The sequence below is a fragment of the Rissa tridactyla genome, chromosome 1 (assembly GCF_028500815.1).
Source record: "Rissa tridactyla isolate bRisTri1 chromosome 1, bRisTri1.patW.cur.20221130, whole genome shotgun sequence".
Taxonomy (NCBI): domain Eukaryota; kingdom Metazoa; phylum Chordata; class Aves; order Charadriiformes; family Laridae; genus Rissa; species Rissa tridactyla.
Genome location: NC_071466.1, coordinates 131,771,915 through 131,787,650, shown reverse-complemented (window position 1 = coordinate 131,787,650; position 15,736 = coordinate 131,771,915). Strand labels below are relative to the sequence as shown.

The 15,736-nt window shown below is 42.5% G+C and overlaps 1 protein-coding gene across 10 annotated transcripts in view; it reads left to right on the top strand.

Moving 5' to 3' along the window:
* Nucleotides 1-4,587: 4,587 nt before the first annotated feature.
* USF3 (upstream transcription factor family member 3) overlaps nucleotides 4,588-15,736 on the top strand; it is a 38,687-nt gene continuing 27,538 nt past the window's right edge. For 3 of the 10 annotated variants that reach the window (XM_054221879.1, XM_054221645.1, XM_054221471.1), the window contains exons 1-2: nucleotides 4,595-4,684; nucleotides 5,373-5,465. Coding sequence is in view for 1 of the 10 variants with exons in the window: in XM_054221197.1 (XP_054077172.1) it covers nucleotides 4,646-4,684 (39 nt within the window). In the remaining 9 variants the exon portion in view is untranslated. Of the gene's footprint in view, nucleotides 4,744-5,372; nucleotides 5,466-15,736 lie in introns of all 10 variants that reach the window. The other 7 variants (XR_008469377.1, XR_008469369.1, XM_054221197.1 and 4 more) reach the window with 5 other exon arrangements.

Sequence of the window (15,736 nt, the reverse complement as noted above, 5' to 3'; positions counted from 1 at the left end):
AGTCCAGCTGCTTCCCTCTCGTTTCAGATACAGAATATTCCTCAGATGTTTCATAAACTGTATAACTTCAAGATTTCTAACATGCACTGAGTTGGGCTGCTGGGATGAATGTCATGGGTGTCTGACAACTGAAGAGTGGGGTCTGTTTGTTTGTTTTTTCCCTGAAGTTAGAGCATTTTCTCAGAAATCCTCTGCCTTGTGGGCTTTGTGGGGGAAGAAAGGAAGAGGAACTGTACTGGAATATTTTTGCATTGACTAGTGAGCAGTCTTGAAATGGACAGACTAGGCATCAAGAACTCTGTGTTTTGAGCTTTACAGGTTAAATATTTTAAAGTATTCAAATGAATTTCTAGCTATTGCAGATATTGACAACAATCTGTGAAAAAAATGTGGTAAACTGTAAAAGTAACTGGTCTTAAGATGTAGTGAGTGTTCTTCTATACTGACTTTTCTCAGAAAGCTATTTAAGTAAAACTCATCTCTTTTCTTAACTATTTCAGCCTCTTCTGTTAAAGGTATTTTTTGCCTGTAGTTTTCTTTCTGCTCCTCTCCTGCTTTGAAGTGCTCTTTGTGAAGTGATAAAGTTGTACTGTGGTACAGTTTCTGGGGAAAAAGAAAATCTTACCCCAAATGTTCTATATGTTCTGCTTCTACAAATGCTCTATCTGCTTATTTAAGTTCCTCTGGAAACTGCTTTATTGGTAGATGGAGTCACCGCATTCATTAGGATAGCATGCAAAAGCAAAGCTCAGACTCAAACTTGACTGTGGTCTTGAGCTGCTGCAACCAGCTGTCTTCCCTGACCTCTGCTGGTGGGCCTGGAAGGCACAGCTGGAGACAAACTGCTACCAGGAGTGCAACCTTCATCACTCCGGCCTCACCAGCAGCTGCAGAAACTGGAAAACTATTGCTCTACTTAAACTGCTGCAGCTGTTCTCCAAACCACATAGCTTTTAGCGATCTCTGTCATGTTTCTTTTCTTCTCCACCTTCATCCCAGTCACCTATCTAGCAGCCTCTACAGTTCAGACAATTCAGTTACTCCTTTACAGGGAAACTAGCAGATACCCCCAATCATTCGTGTTGCTCTTTCCCAAAGCTTTGCTGGTTCTACAGGCAAATCCATTCCCCTCACTGTATTCAAAACTCGGGTATTTACGGGGTCCTTGTAATAACTTGTGGTGTGCTATTATCTCTTAGTTATAACAGTTTGCCTTTTTTTTTTTTTTTGCTACTGGGATGATTGTTTAAAGAACAGTTACAGTCGTTCACTTTACATGAAAAACTCAGATTGTTTTTTTTCCCCAGTGTGTATATCACTATTTACCTGTGCTGGATACAATTTGCTGTTACAGTGCCTAGTCACTCACCATTAGAAGGTTCACCTGTCATTCCTCATTACCTTGACTAACCTCCAGCAAATTTTCACCTCACCACTTCCTTTTTTAAAATACTGTTGAGGACTACAGACCCCAGCACAAATCTTTTTCAGCTCTACTGCTGACCTCCCACTGGTGTGAAAACTGATCTTTTATTCTATGCTCTGTGATTTTGGTCTTTTAATCAGTTTTCTGTCCCTGGGAGAATAGTAGCCTCTGATGCTGTAGTATCTTAGATTACTTAAGAGGTTTGGGGCAGGGATCTTTTATGAGAAGTCTTTTTGAATAGCTACCAAACCAATCTGTCAGCTGAGTGTTGTGATCTGGTTTTGGCAATATTACTTTTCTTCCCATAGGGGTTTTCCAAATCTATTCAACCCATCTAGTCCAAATGCTTTGTATGGGACATGAGATCTTTACTCACTGTTGCCTTATGTCCTTTTCTCTTGCCCCTAACAAGGCATCAGTTAAGATGATGGGTGATGGAAAGGTTACCCTGTCCCTCTCCTTTTATCCTGCCTTCTTTCCTCCTCCCCAGTGCTTTAATACTTTAAAAGCATTCAGTTTTACTGCCACTTTTTCTGAAAGCTTTGTGGCAACACCATCTCAAGCTCTCCAGACTGCTAAGTGAGGTTGCCAGCTTTCTCTTTCACTCATTTGCATGTATATGGCCCACAAGTCCAAGAAACTCCTGCACCTGGGGAAAGATGCACTGACCTGTCTTCTGATAGCCTTTCTGTAAGCTGCAGTGTGATGTCATACAGGCTTAGGTCATTACTGTTGACTAAATTCTTGAATCCAAACCTGCACTACAGATAAGTATTATACTTCCATTACAAAAAATGCATTCAAGTTGTTCTTGCTTAAGACTATTTAAAATAAAGCTGCAGAAACCCTTCCTTTTAACCTGTCACACTAACAACAAATCATTTAGTTTAGTCAATGTAAAGCTTTTCTAAATATTTGGGCAAAACCTGTTTGGTTTGAGGTTGTTGGGTGTTTTTTAAGCTATCTTGACATATAATAATTAGTCTATAACTCACTACCAGAAACGGGCTACTGATGTTCAACAATTTCTTGTTATATATGATTTCACCAGTGGACTTTTGCCTGCTGCTGGATTTTTGCTACTGTAATCTAACATTGTACTGGTAATCTGAAGATGTATGAGCTCAGACACTCCAGGGCATAGTAGGGTATCAGAAGATATACTTTATTTTGCAGCTTTGGACAAGGGGTGCCTTTTTAGTGAAAATCTTCACTGAAAAACCACACTACCCTTTAAAAGAAGGGGGGGGGGGAAAGTAGTTCAGTTTATATTGGAATAAATTGATGGAGCACAGGTATTTTGGATCTCATTTGTCCTCCAGTTTGGTTGTGTCAAGTCATCTAAAAAATACGAAAATTGAAAAAGTGCCTTTACACTTATACTTGACATTGTGAAGTTGCTATTAACAGTAACTTTAGAATTTCTCTGCAAAAACAGATAGGGCCTTAAAACTTCTTCACAGCTGGCAAATGGGTCCTCTGCTTAACGTCAGCTGCAAGATTATTTTGCAAGCAGCAGCAATTCAAAATGAAATGTCTTGGGGTTGTTTATTTTTTGGTGGTTTTTTGTTTTGTGGTTTGTTTTTTTTTTTTACATCTAATTACTACTATGACTCATTTCAGCATCAGAAAAGTTCTTGGATGCTTCTTCAGAAACTTGTTCTTGCTCTGTGTTGTATAATGTTTTAAGAAGGTGTCTGGACACAACATGCTTTCTGGGGAAAAAGGCATCTATGTTTTCCATAAAGCCTAAGCATCACAGATCTGCCTTTAAGTTGTCTGAGAGAGAAGAGACCGTGCAACTCCAACATCACCTACAGGTGAGCAGGGATACAAAGTACTTGTAAAATATGTTTGAAAAGGATTCTAGAAAGTAGCTGTTGCAGAACATCTGTGGAAGAAAACGATTGAGACTGTAAACGGGAAGCTGCTGCCTTATGATTAGTAATTGAATTAGAGAGGTGTTAGCAAGAAATACAAGCTCAGGTAGTGGGGAATTGGTAATGATTCAGATTCCCTAATTTAGCGGAAGAAATGACACTTCTCTTAATCTCTGATTTGATTCATGAGGAAGATGGATGAAGGGTCTTACTCCCTGGAGCTAAATAAGCACAGTGTGTCATTTATAACCCTCGTATTGAAACAACTGCTTCTCATAATGAATCAGTAACAGCAGAGAAATAACAGTCACAGAAGCTGTTTGGGCTGCTACTGAACATCTAGCTGCCACTTATGATCTGGAAAACCTTTGGCCAGCTGCTGCTTTTTAAAAAAGTAAAAAAACAAATCTCAATTTCTTTCCAGAAGTGTGATTGCAGGGGAAGCAGGGGCGTGTTTCCATGTATAAATTAAGTCGTTATGGATGAGGTCTATCCAGCTAAAGCCGACACCAGCTTCCTTCAGGTAGTTGTTAGAGCAGCTGCGGTCAACGTTCAGCCTCTACGGCCAGCCGCCGCGTAGAGTTTATTTTCTTAAATGCCTGAGCTTTGTGACAGAAAAAATATTTTAAATCTGAAAAAAACCCACTATATACCACGGTTGTTTTTTAGTTCTTTTGTTTTGTTTTTTTACCTGCCCCCTCGGGAGGGTCCCGTGTGCCGTTCCGTCATGGAGGTTTATGGAGCCGACCAGGGGCTTCAGCCTTTCCAGCACTCTCCCCCGGCGGGGCGGGGGGGCGGGCGGGCGGCTCCGGGGTAGGAAGGAGGGTGAGGGAGCGCTGCCGGCGGGCGGTTTGTAAGCGGGCGGGGAAGGGGCGGTTGCAACCGGCGCTGAGGTAACGGCAGCGCGACGCGAAGCATCGGCCGCGCGCCGCTTCTCCTTTAAGAGTTTCCGCCCGCCTCTCGCCCCTTCCCTCTCCTTCCATTGGTCGTCTGAGGTGCCGGTCTCTGGTAGTTCCTGTTTCGGCCACCGTAACTTGTTGACGGATCGCACGCCAGTCTCAACCTCTCTGGCCTTCGATTGGGCCGCCCCGCCAATGTTTGTGGTGCCGATTGGCCTGTGCCGGCTCCGCCCCGCCCAGTCGCGCCGAGCGACGCCTTCCCCTTTGCGCCCTCGTTGATTGGCCTGGCAGGCTCAACCCGTGCGCTCGGATTGGCTGCCCCGTGACGCGCGTGCGAGCAGCAGGGTGGGCTGCGCGGGTAGGAGGGGCTTGGGGGGGGTGGGGAACGGATCGGAGTGGAGGCAGCGGCGGCGCGCTGACACGGGGTGCCCGCTCGGAGGATGGTCCCCGCGGTGGGGCTGCCGCTCCTCAGCCCCCCTGTGAGTGCTGGGCGTCTGCCGCGAGGGAGGGGGGACGGGACTGCTCGGAGCGAAGCACGGTGAGCGGGAGGGGTGGGAGGAACAGGAGGAGAGGCGGGACGGGGAGCGGCCGCGGTGCCGGGGTTGAGGGGGCGCGGGCCGCCCTTCCTTCACGCGCGGCGACCGTTGCCGTTGAGGAGGCGGTTGGCAAAGGGCGCGCGGGGCCACCGGCCCTCTCCCGCCACCCCCGGGAGCCCCCTCAGGCCTCCTCGCCCACCGGGGAGGGCCTCGGGCCCGGCTTGGGTAGGGGCCGCGGAGGCGGAACAGGCCGGGGTGGTGCAGTGTCAGACCCCCCCCCCCCCCACCTCTCCCCGCCGCCTTCCGCGGCCCTTTGTGGTGCGGCCGCTCGCTGCCCCTCGGGTGCTCCCGCAGGCACCGCCGTGGCGACGGCCGGGCTTTGGCTCCCGAGCGAGTTTCGTTGCTTCGGTTGCGCAGGGTTGACCGCCTCCCCGGCCCGGCGTGGGTCTCCAAGCGCTGGTGCGTGAGGTCGGGGAAAGCCTTCAGGGTGACGGCACCCGGCGTTTGGAGAGTGGCGGTGTGTTTTTATCGTTTTGAAATCTTGGATGATGTGAGACAACTGGCCGTAAATCGCTCTGCAGAAAGTTAGCTTCGGGGAGAGCACTGTTCCTCAACCGTAACGTCTTTTCAGCCCTGGTCCAGAGTAGAGAATGTGCCATGCATCGCCTCTGCGTGCTCCTGTGTGACATCTCAACCTGGAAGTTAGTCAGCTTCAGAATACAGTGTAAGAGCCCAGCTTTTTTATTTAGAATTCGGTCCCTGGAAACTAATTCTTCCTGTTGGGTGTGTTTTCAGCTTGCTCTAAGGAAAGAAGGCTTACAAACGCGCTCTGTCTATTCCTTCTCCACCTAGTAATTTTAACTCTCTGGCCAATTTCCAACAAATTTGCCAATCACGGAGGTCTTAAAGAGATTGAAATCTTTAGTTTCGTGGAAATCAATATCTGACAAACGTAGATCATCACAATTATTGTGCACACTAGCAGCAGGACACCTAGAATCCAGCTTCTTGTGACAGACAGCAGAGGTGAACTGAGTCCATCAGCATACGCATCTCCAAATACAGCTGTAGCACACAATGCAGTTTGTCAGAAGAAGGTGGAAGTGAGGCAAAGGAGGAGGGAATAGTGATATGTTGAGTCACTGGCCATAAGTACCTAAAAAATCACAGGTCTTTATTTTTACTTTTCACATAATAGCTTGGCCTTCTATTAGACTCCACCCAGATGTATGATTATTAAATACTTTTAGGAAAGATAAATTAATGATTGCACAGTTAAGCATTCAGAAGTCAGGTAATGTGATAGCATGGTTTGTAAGCATGATGTTAGCTTTGCTTTTTCATATACAATACTTTGGGACAATCGTGATTACATTACATAGCACTTTATCAAACTGCAGACTATCGTTTGTCACTCATGAATTGTGTGCAGTAATCAGACAAATAGGAAGGAAGAAGCTTCCTATGGGGAAATGGTTATTATTATAAGGGTTTAGAATTTTTAATTCTGACTTTCAATTAGTGCCATGATAACAATCCATAGGCACGTTTCGGGGTGAAATAGATTTGTCAATGGAGAATACATTTGTTACTGAATGGAAAATAAGCTTAGAAAATGCTCACGTAAGCATGATGTTAAGGTTCCTGTATTCAAAATAACATACCAGATAAGTGAAGCAGTATGAGAACAGTTGCAAACTTTGAAGTATTTGGATATTACTTATTCCCTTAGAGATCTTTAGGTTATAGATATGTGGGAAGATTTTAATGGAGTAGGTGAAAAATGGTGGTGGATCCTGGAGGAGTCTGACAGCTGCAAAGAGATAATTAGATTATAAGTACTTGGTAGTGACTTTGCTGCTTTGATTCCTGGTTTTCCAAATAGTGTTCCTAGGAGCTGACCAGGGACAGTGAAATGACTGTCACTCAAGTGGCGCTGTGATGTGTGCCTGGCACACGCCTGGTGTGTGCATCGCCGACTCTCTGTACCTGAAGTTTAGTCTGAAATTCCAAAGACATTTTATGAACAAGAAGGCAAAAATTCAGTGAACCTGTTTTGCTGACACTGCAGGCCAAACTACTCCAGCTGCTTTTTCGCCTTGTCTCCTCTTGGGTAAATGTAGACTTTTTTAAGGGGAGGAATTAAAGTGCTACTTTTTGTGGGTTCTTTTTTTGTTTTGGTTTTTCCTCCCGCCCCATATGAAAGTATGTTGACATAAGGTATGTGACATTGTAACCAATCTTATTCAGCTTGGATGTGAATTAATACAAATGTATGGGTTGAAGTTGGATACTATATAGGGTAGAAGAAATAAATAAATATATAGGGAAGTCAAGACCTGGGACATGCCAGATTTGACAAGAACCGTTCAGTGGTTTAATTTTTGTACAGTAGTGCTTGTGGTTTTGTGATAGGTTTTTGGATCCAAGATGGTCTTAAGATTAAAAAATCAGACAGCTTTAATGTTCCTAATAATTTTGTAATGGGTCTAGTTGTAATTCTTAGGCTTCCAAAGAAGCATTGTACTTGTCTCCGGCCTGTAGAACTGCTCACCCTTCATATTGCCGGTCACTTTGTAACTTACTTCCTGTGCTAACATTCTTCATCTCTGTCATGTTTGTGACTCCTCTATTAAGTCAAGTTCCTCAGGAACACGTTTTCCTATTCTGAAGGGTATCAATCATAAAGTGAGGGGGGGGTGTTCTGGAAGGTCGAGTGAAAGTGTCTCAGATTGAATGGCTGAGCAGTGGGCCTCCTGTGTTTCAGACTGCAGTAAAACCTGTAAAGGTCACAACTCCCTGATTAAGAAACATTGTGCAGTGCCCGGTTTATATAATGCTAACCTAACTTGCTGGTTAAAATACAATTCCAGCTTTTACATGTGCATATCATGTGTCCAAAGTGTACTTTGGTTTGACCTTACAAGTGTAGAACTGTTGTCATGCTCTAAGTAAGCACAAAAGTGATTCTGCTGCCTGCACAGGATTGACAAATTGTGTGTAAACTAAGTTTGTTTCCTGTATGAAAAGCTATGGCATTAGTCTTTTACGGTGAATGCGTTACTTTTGCAACCATGACATATGGTAGCAGTCTTTTACATCAGCCACGCTGTGTGCCATTGTGATTCAGATAAGAAGTAAGTAGCAGACTGCTAAAAATGTTTCATGCTTCCTGTTAGCTCACCCAGTTACCTGAACTTCTGTCAGGTTAATTGACGGAGATGAAGACCATGAAATGAGATCAACACCATCTAAAAGCACATCTCAATCATGCTGGTACTCTGACACCAAAATGAGTTCTTTGGTCCATCTCTAGTGAGGCTGGAATGATCAGAGTGTGGCTCTATTAACTTTTAGGTCTAAATGCAGGTTTCTCAGATCTTGTAATCTGGAAGTCATTGGTGTGGTAGGCAGTGTCATGAGAAGATTGTTGAAAACATTGTTCTTTAGGCCGCTGACACTATTTAAAGCAGTGTAAAGGTATCGTGGGAAGAGGAGAATTTAACTTTTTGTTTCTTCTTCAAGTAACTGAAGTTTAAAGTGGGGGGAAAAAGAAAAGTTATCTGTTTGGGGCATCTGCCCACATCTGTGGTCTGTAATGAGTGGGTGGTTTATGGGACACTTAATCCATGCCAGCCTTTTCAACCTTAGAAGTTGGACTCTGCTTTGCTTTCATGCGTCAGTGGAGTTGTTAGCTAGAAACTGAACACAAATCTTAGATTGGTTGGCAATTACCTTTTGCTCCATACTACAGCTCTTCGTACTCATTTACTACAATAATAGAATGGTGCTAGACCAGCACTGAGCAACTTCAAATCAGCAACAAGATAGGGAACACCATTTTTTTTTTCACTATTGGAGGATCCATAATATTCAGAGATGCTGTTTAAATATTATGCATCTATAGTTTAAATGCTTGATTCTTCTACACAAGTCTCTCTCCTGTTGTAAATTCTGAGATTTCCTGTGTAATTGGAGAAGTTTAACTAGTTTTGGCATCGTCTTGGTACATAGTTCCACAAACATTAAGCCGGTGCTGCCACCGTGAGAAGCACTCCTGTAGCAACAGGAGCAGTTTCAGTGTACTTGTTTGGGAGTGGAGGGTTTCTTTGCAATCCTTCTGCAGAGTAAATTTTAAGTTGAAGTGATGTTCTTGTCTGGTTTCCCGTGTGAGTGCCAGTGAAGTGGGGGAGAGGCTACATCTCTCAGCATTCTTTTGGAGCAGGTAAGAGAGTGGAGGAGGGTAACCATCTTACAAATTTTCCTATTAGTGCTTTAAGGACAATTTGCTAACTAAGGAAAGTTAGACGGCTAGTTTAGCATATGTTGCAGCATAACTCATTGACTCTGATAGCATTCAGATTCTGATAAAATAATTAATACAAGCAAAAATTGTTATTTTGTAATGCATCAGGTTTCAACCGTAGGTTGCCTTTCAGAACTCTGTGTAACTTATGTCTCTGTATAAGTAGAGTCGGGTTGAAAATGGGCTGAATGGCCGGGCCCAGAGGGTGATGATCAGCAGCAGGAAGTCTATTTGGAGGCCAGTCACTGGTGATGTATTCCAGGGGTCAATTCTGGGTCCAGTTCTGTTGAACATCTTCATCAATGATCTGGATGATGGGACAGAGTGTATCCTCAGCACATTTGCTGATGACACCAAACTGGGAAGAGTGGCTGATACACCAGAGGGTCATGCTGCCACCCAGAGGGAACTCAACAAGCTGGAGAAATGTGCTGGCAGGAACCTTATGAAATTCAACAAGGAGAAATGCAAAGTCCTGCACCCGGGGAGGAACAGCCCCATGCTGGTGGCCACCCAGATGGAAAGCAGCTTGGCAGAAGCTGGGTGTCCTGGTGGATGCCAAGCTGAACATGAGCCAGCAATGTGTCCTTGCTGCAAAGAAGGTGAATGGTATCCTGGACTGCATTAAACAAAATATTGCCAGCAGGTCAAGGAACATGATTCTTCCCCTCTACTAAGCACTGGTGAGGCTACACCTGGAGTGCTGTGTCCAGTTCTGGGTTCCCCAGTATGAGAGCCCAACGAAGGGCCACAAAGATGATGAAGGGACTGGAGCATCTCTCACATGAGGAAAGGCTGAGAGACCTGGGACTGTTCAGCCTGCAGCAGATAAGGCTCAGGGACATCTCATCAAGATATATAAATACCTGAAGGGTGGGTGCAAAGAGGATGGAGACAGGTTTTTTTTCAGCAATGCCCAGTGACAAGACAAGAGGTAATGGACTGAAACTGAGGCTCCATCTGAACATCAGGAAATACTTTTTACTGTGAGGGTGCCGGAGCCCTGGAGCAGGATGCGGAGGGAGGTTATGGGATCTCCATCCTTGGAGATATTCAAAAGCCATCTGGACATGGTCTTGTGCAACTGACTCTAGGTGGCCCTGCTTGAGCAGGAGGGTTGGACGAGATGACCTCCAGAGATACCTTCCAACCTCAACTGTTCTGTGATTCTGTAATACCCTAACCTGCTTCAGAATCTTAAGAAACTGTCAAAAGAGCGCATGCTAAAAGTTGTCAATATGTAAAGTGCTATAGTCACATCTTGCCTACATGACCATTTGTCTGTCATTGCTGTCTTTATTTACAACTGCAACAGTTATCATTTGTATCCAAAGTATAAAAAAAATTGTGCTAATTTCTATTTGGTATAGTATTCACCTGTATTCAGTCAGCACGCGTCTGCTCTGTACTTCAGAGTTGCAATTTACTCGCTCTGCAGTTAGTTGGGGGCTGCTCTGCCTTTGAGCTTCTAACCAATCGTGCACCTAACACTCGCACACCCTTTCTTCTCTCTCGCTCTCTGCTTGGCTCAAATTCAAAACCTCTTCTGTTGGAGGCAGCATGGGGTACTTAGCTGGTGTCTGTATTTATTTAAATGAAAGCAGGGGAGAGGTGAGGGCTTCTTAGGTTTGTTTCTGTTTAAGTCTGCGACCAAAAGTGATGCTCAGTCTCAACAGCTGATCATTTGGATTTTTAGGTATTGTCTTTATCTGAAGCAGTGGTGTTTGTCAAGGTCATGTTTTATACTTGCTGTGGGTGGCACATTATAGAGTCTCACCTGTAAATTGTCTCAAGAGGCTTTACAGGCCATCTTACTCACTTTGTGTTTTTTCTGTTTTATTCTGGGTGGGGATGGGAAGACCCTGTGTTTCTTATTTTAGAAAAATTAACTGTTTGAGCTGTCCCTTGCTAACGAACGTAATGGATACCTTCCACTTCTAGTTTCACTTCAAAATATTTTTGACCAGTCAATCTCAGGTGGCAATAGGGAGGTGACTTCAGAGAGCGGTAGAAAAAGAAGATGGAGGTAAGGTGTTTTCATTTTATAGAATGATTTTATAATGAAGTAAAACTTGCAGGATCATGGCATCAGTCTGTTCCTTCCCTTTACCCATTTCTTTCAGACCTTTGCAAGGTAGTAACTTGGAAATCTGGTTTTAGTTTCTGCTCCGTTGTCAGTGCCAAATTTCTACGGCAGTCTTATTTGCTTTTTCTAGCGCTTTCAGAACTACTTATTTACCCCTGGATATCTCATGTATAGTAATTCTCCTAAGCTGAACAGCTAGTTCATCTAGTGGTGGAATTAATGAATCTAGGTTTCCTATCGATTTGCAGCTAGAGGTTCCATTTTTCTGGTGTCTAACATACATATTGATGTTGCTTTTAAGTTTCTTCTTTGAAAGTGGTTGTTAAGAAAGCATGCCTGCTTTCCCTGGTCACCTGTGCTCAGATATCTTTAGTTTGGACCTCTGTGTTAAATCTAATTGAAATACTTTGTAGCTTTATCCCTGCCACTATTATTTAAAACTATCTGTCAAACATCCAGATCAGAAGATGAGTCCTTTATTGCTGGAACTGAAGCAATTGACCAATGGACGCACTTCATATAGAAGACTAAAGCCTTTTGTGAGGAGCCTGGCATGAAATGTACATTGCGAAGTTGTGGGATTTTTGTTTGGTTTTGTTGTGTTTGTGGGCAGGGTGTGTGTGTGTTTGTTTTTTTAAAGCTCGTTACAGCTGGTAATAGTGAAAGCTCTACTTCTGGAATAATGTGCTGGCCTTTTCTGAAGGAAGTGTCAGTACACTGTCTGGACAGGTGCTTTGGAAGTGCTTTCATATGGTTGCCAGTTTCCATGATTCTGAAAGTTGAAGGGAAGTTTCATTAACTAAGTATTGTAAAGTCAACGTACTTAGAAATTATGTGTCTTTACAGTGGAGTTGGGGAGTAAGTTTGATCAGATTTTACATTAAAACTGAAATACTGTTTTATGATACCTTCTACCTTGGACATTTTTGTCTTTAGCCCCACTAAGATTCATAGGGAAATCCTTTACTATGGAACGTCAGTGTTTATAACTAAATCTCAGGATGGATCTCTTCTGCATGTTGTAAAGGAGCTTTGTAGTGAAGACCCATACAGTAGCACTTCCTAACTGCAAACCCTTGACAAGTTCTTAGTTTGTGTCAGATTTCTCAAACCCCAAGCCTGTAAAACATTCAAGAGCTTGACTGTCTAATCCTTTGTACTTAATGACTTAAATCTGAAAAAATGAATTTAAAAAAAAATTGACACATAACTCTCTGGATACCCTGCACATTTCAGTTCTAGGATATTTTGCACTGCTTGTTAGTTAGGGTCCTCAAGAGAGAGCAGCAAGTTGGTTTAGCATGTGCCTGTGTGTCTGGCATAGCTACCAGAAAATCACTTAATACCTCCTCAAGACCTTGTGCAGTTTTATAAACAGACTGTGTGAGGGTCCTTTGTAGTTGCAGAACAAAAGAGAGTTCAGGTGAAAACTAAAAAATGAAGCAGAGGATAGTAGTCTGGCTATGAAAGTCTTTATGTTGTGATTTTAAATTGATGGTCAAGCCCTATGATAAAGTACTGTACTTTAAATACCTCATTTGGAGGTCAGGTCACATCAGAAAGCAGAATTGGACTGGCTCTTGCAGAAGCTGTAGCTTCTACATTTGTCCAGTTGGGTTTTGGTGTTTCGAATACAGCTTTCATATGTGGATAACTTCGTCAGTTTTAAACAATCATCTTGGTCCCAGTATTCGGAGACCATTATGACTTACGTGTTACAGCTTTTTTCAGGAAAAATAAATTATTTGTTCTTTAGGTAACGTGCTGCTGGCAAGGTTTGGCGCACTGACAGATGCACTTGCCCCAGTGTGAGAGCGCACTCAGCCTCAGCTATGGTGAAGGCAATCTCTGCTACCTAATAGAGGTGACCTAACCCACATAGAGGTGATGGCCTGTTATAGAAGGAAGTTGTCTGCAACCCACTTTGTATCCACTTAGCCTTCACCATCAGAACAGACTTTTTGACTTCTTTGTCAAGCAAAGCATAATTAGATATCTGTCTTCTATTTGAAAATAATTTTCTGTTTTGAAGTGTACTGCGGGTCACTGGGCATTGAAAACCAGGGAGATCAGTACTGTCTTGTAACTTAGACATTCCTCATACTTTCTCACTTCCTTCATGAAATTAGTATGTGGTAACTTGTGAATCTTGACAAAATATATAAAAAACATAGGAATCATGAGGATTTCCCTGGTCATTCCTTTCTGATTTCCTAAAGAAAAGAGTGACATTCCCCTTATTTTGATCTAAAGTAGCTGAGGACACTCTTTAGGGTGACAGCTCTGGTCTTTGTTGTTCTCACTTGTACACTAATTGTGTAATTACAGCTGTTTACCTCCCAAATGCCTGCTTCCACCTAGACCACAGGAGACAGTTCGCATAGGCATCTTCCTTTACTAGCACTCTGTGCCACTTCAGTCTGTTTGTAGTACCAAGATTGTCCACATAATGTGTGAGGGTGGCAGCAGCTCACATCTGGATGCAAAATGTACAGACATACCTCTCCTTAAATAGTTTTCAGAACATCATCAGCAAATGAGAGACTTGACTCAGTAGACATGATCTCTCTCTCACTCTCTGCCCCTCCTCATTTAAAAATAAATGAGGCTGTAGGAAGACTTGAGGGGCAACAACAGTAGAATAAGAAGAATAAACGTGAGAGGTGGATCATTAGGTGATTAATAGGGAAGTTTCTTTTTTTTTTTTTTCTTGAAGCTTCTTAAGCAGATCAGGTCAGGATTTCATAGAATGACCTACAACTATGCTGTGCCATTTAGTAAATGGTCACAAGCAATTATGTCTTTGATATTATGAAAATTATAAATGAAAACAAAATTTAATGTAGATAGGAGGGAGTATCACTTCTTCCTCCAATGTTGTTAGGACAAAAAAAAAAAAAGGAAGTTTTCTTTCTAGTTCTCTTGCATGTCCTTTTATAATAGCCTTACTGAAGCTTTATTGCTTTATATGAGCAGGAGGAAAAATGCCAGTGTATTTGAGTTCAGATGGTACAAACAAAAGAGATAAAGAAAAACATTCTAAAAGCAGTGAAGTATTTTCCCATCTGTTGTTATTTGCAGACACCTTAAAAAAAAAAAAAAGTGTATTGTGTAACAGGTTTTAGGTTATTGGCATTGGTTTTCTTCTCTTAACTTTTCCAAAAGCTCTGGGAATGGCCTGGTTGCCCTAGGAAACTGTCAGATGGTTTGCATCGGGAATGTGTACTCTGGGAAAAGCTGAGATAGATCTCTCCTGCCCTTTAATCCCTCCTACATCTTCCTTGGAAAAAGATGGTGCACGTTGTGACCAGTCTGGTGCCAGCTGGTCAGCCAGCGCATACGTGCTGCGGAGCTGGTCACAGACCCGAGTGGGATCCAGTCTCTTACCTGCGGTGTCAGCACTGACTTCACTCCTCCTCCTCTGCTCAGTCTCAGGTTTTTGTAAACATCTGGGTATTTAAAGATACTTGGGAGGTTTCTTTTAGGTCGGTCAGTGGGCCTGGCTGTTATTGTGAGTGGGTGGCTGAAGAGACACGGTGCAGTAACAAGAAAACCTTGGTTTTCTCAGAAACCAAACTGAAAGATATCAAAGGGATTTTTACTCTTACCAGGAAAAACAGTCCTTTTCAATTTCCTGTACAGTAGTCTTAACAGGTTACTTTTGTAGGCAAAAGTGATTGGTATACGTAGGTAACAATCACAAAGGTAAGCCTTTGAATTTAATTTCCTGCAATCATTTTAAATAATGCAAAATTCGAATAGAAGTGTTTCAAGGGAGAATAAAGAAAAGTCAGTAAATTGTGTCTTTTTATCTCAAGGGCACCTTGCTTGTGATTAAAAGCTTGGATTAAGTCCCTGGTCGAAGCTCACCTTATTTTAAAACATGCACGGAAGATTGAAAAAGAGAGCTTCAGCAGTCACTCGAATGAAGAGGACACTGTCTTGCAAAAAAAAAAAAAAAAAGCATTTGAGTAGTTATTATCTATGCCTTGGAATTAATCTTAGCTGTAAATCATGGCTACTTACATGAGGTGTACAAAACTAGTAAGAACCGTGAGATTGCAGCAGATTTGGACTGTTAGTAGCTGCATATTAAAAAGATTCTTTCTGTCTCATACAGAAGAATGGAGTAGCTTTATTAATTTGGGGAAGATTGGTTCATACAGCCAAAGATAACAGATTTGAAGATTTTCTTTTAAAAATTAAATTTAGGGTTGGAAACACTTCCTAAATAAAGAGTGAAAAGTTAATGTCAAATAAAATAATCTAGACTAACTTTTTCTTAAAAAGCTAGATCTGCTGAGTGCAAATGTTTTGAAGAAAAGATTTCATAAAATAAGTTGCCAAGTAAGGTGATTTGGTTTTGAGTTTTCTAGCCTCCTTTTTCAGAACTGTAGAGGAGATTAAATTACATTAAATTTAAATCTCCAGAACACAAATTATCTTTTCATTTATGGGAATGACATTGCATTTACATTAAAATTGATATTTCAGATTGATACTGCAAGGGCTGTAAACTACATAAAGCTTAAGGGAACCTCGGTACTAAATAAATATAAATGTTGAATTCCTTCTTCGTCTGACTGAATAATTTGGAATTTGC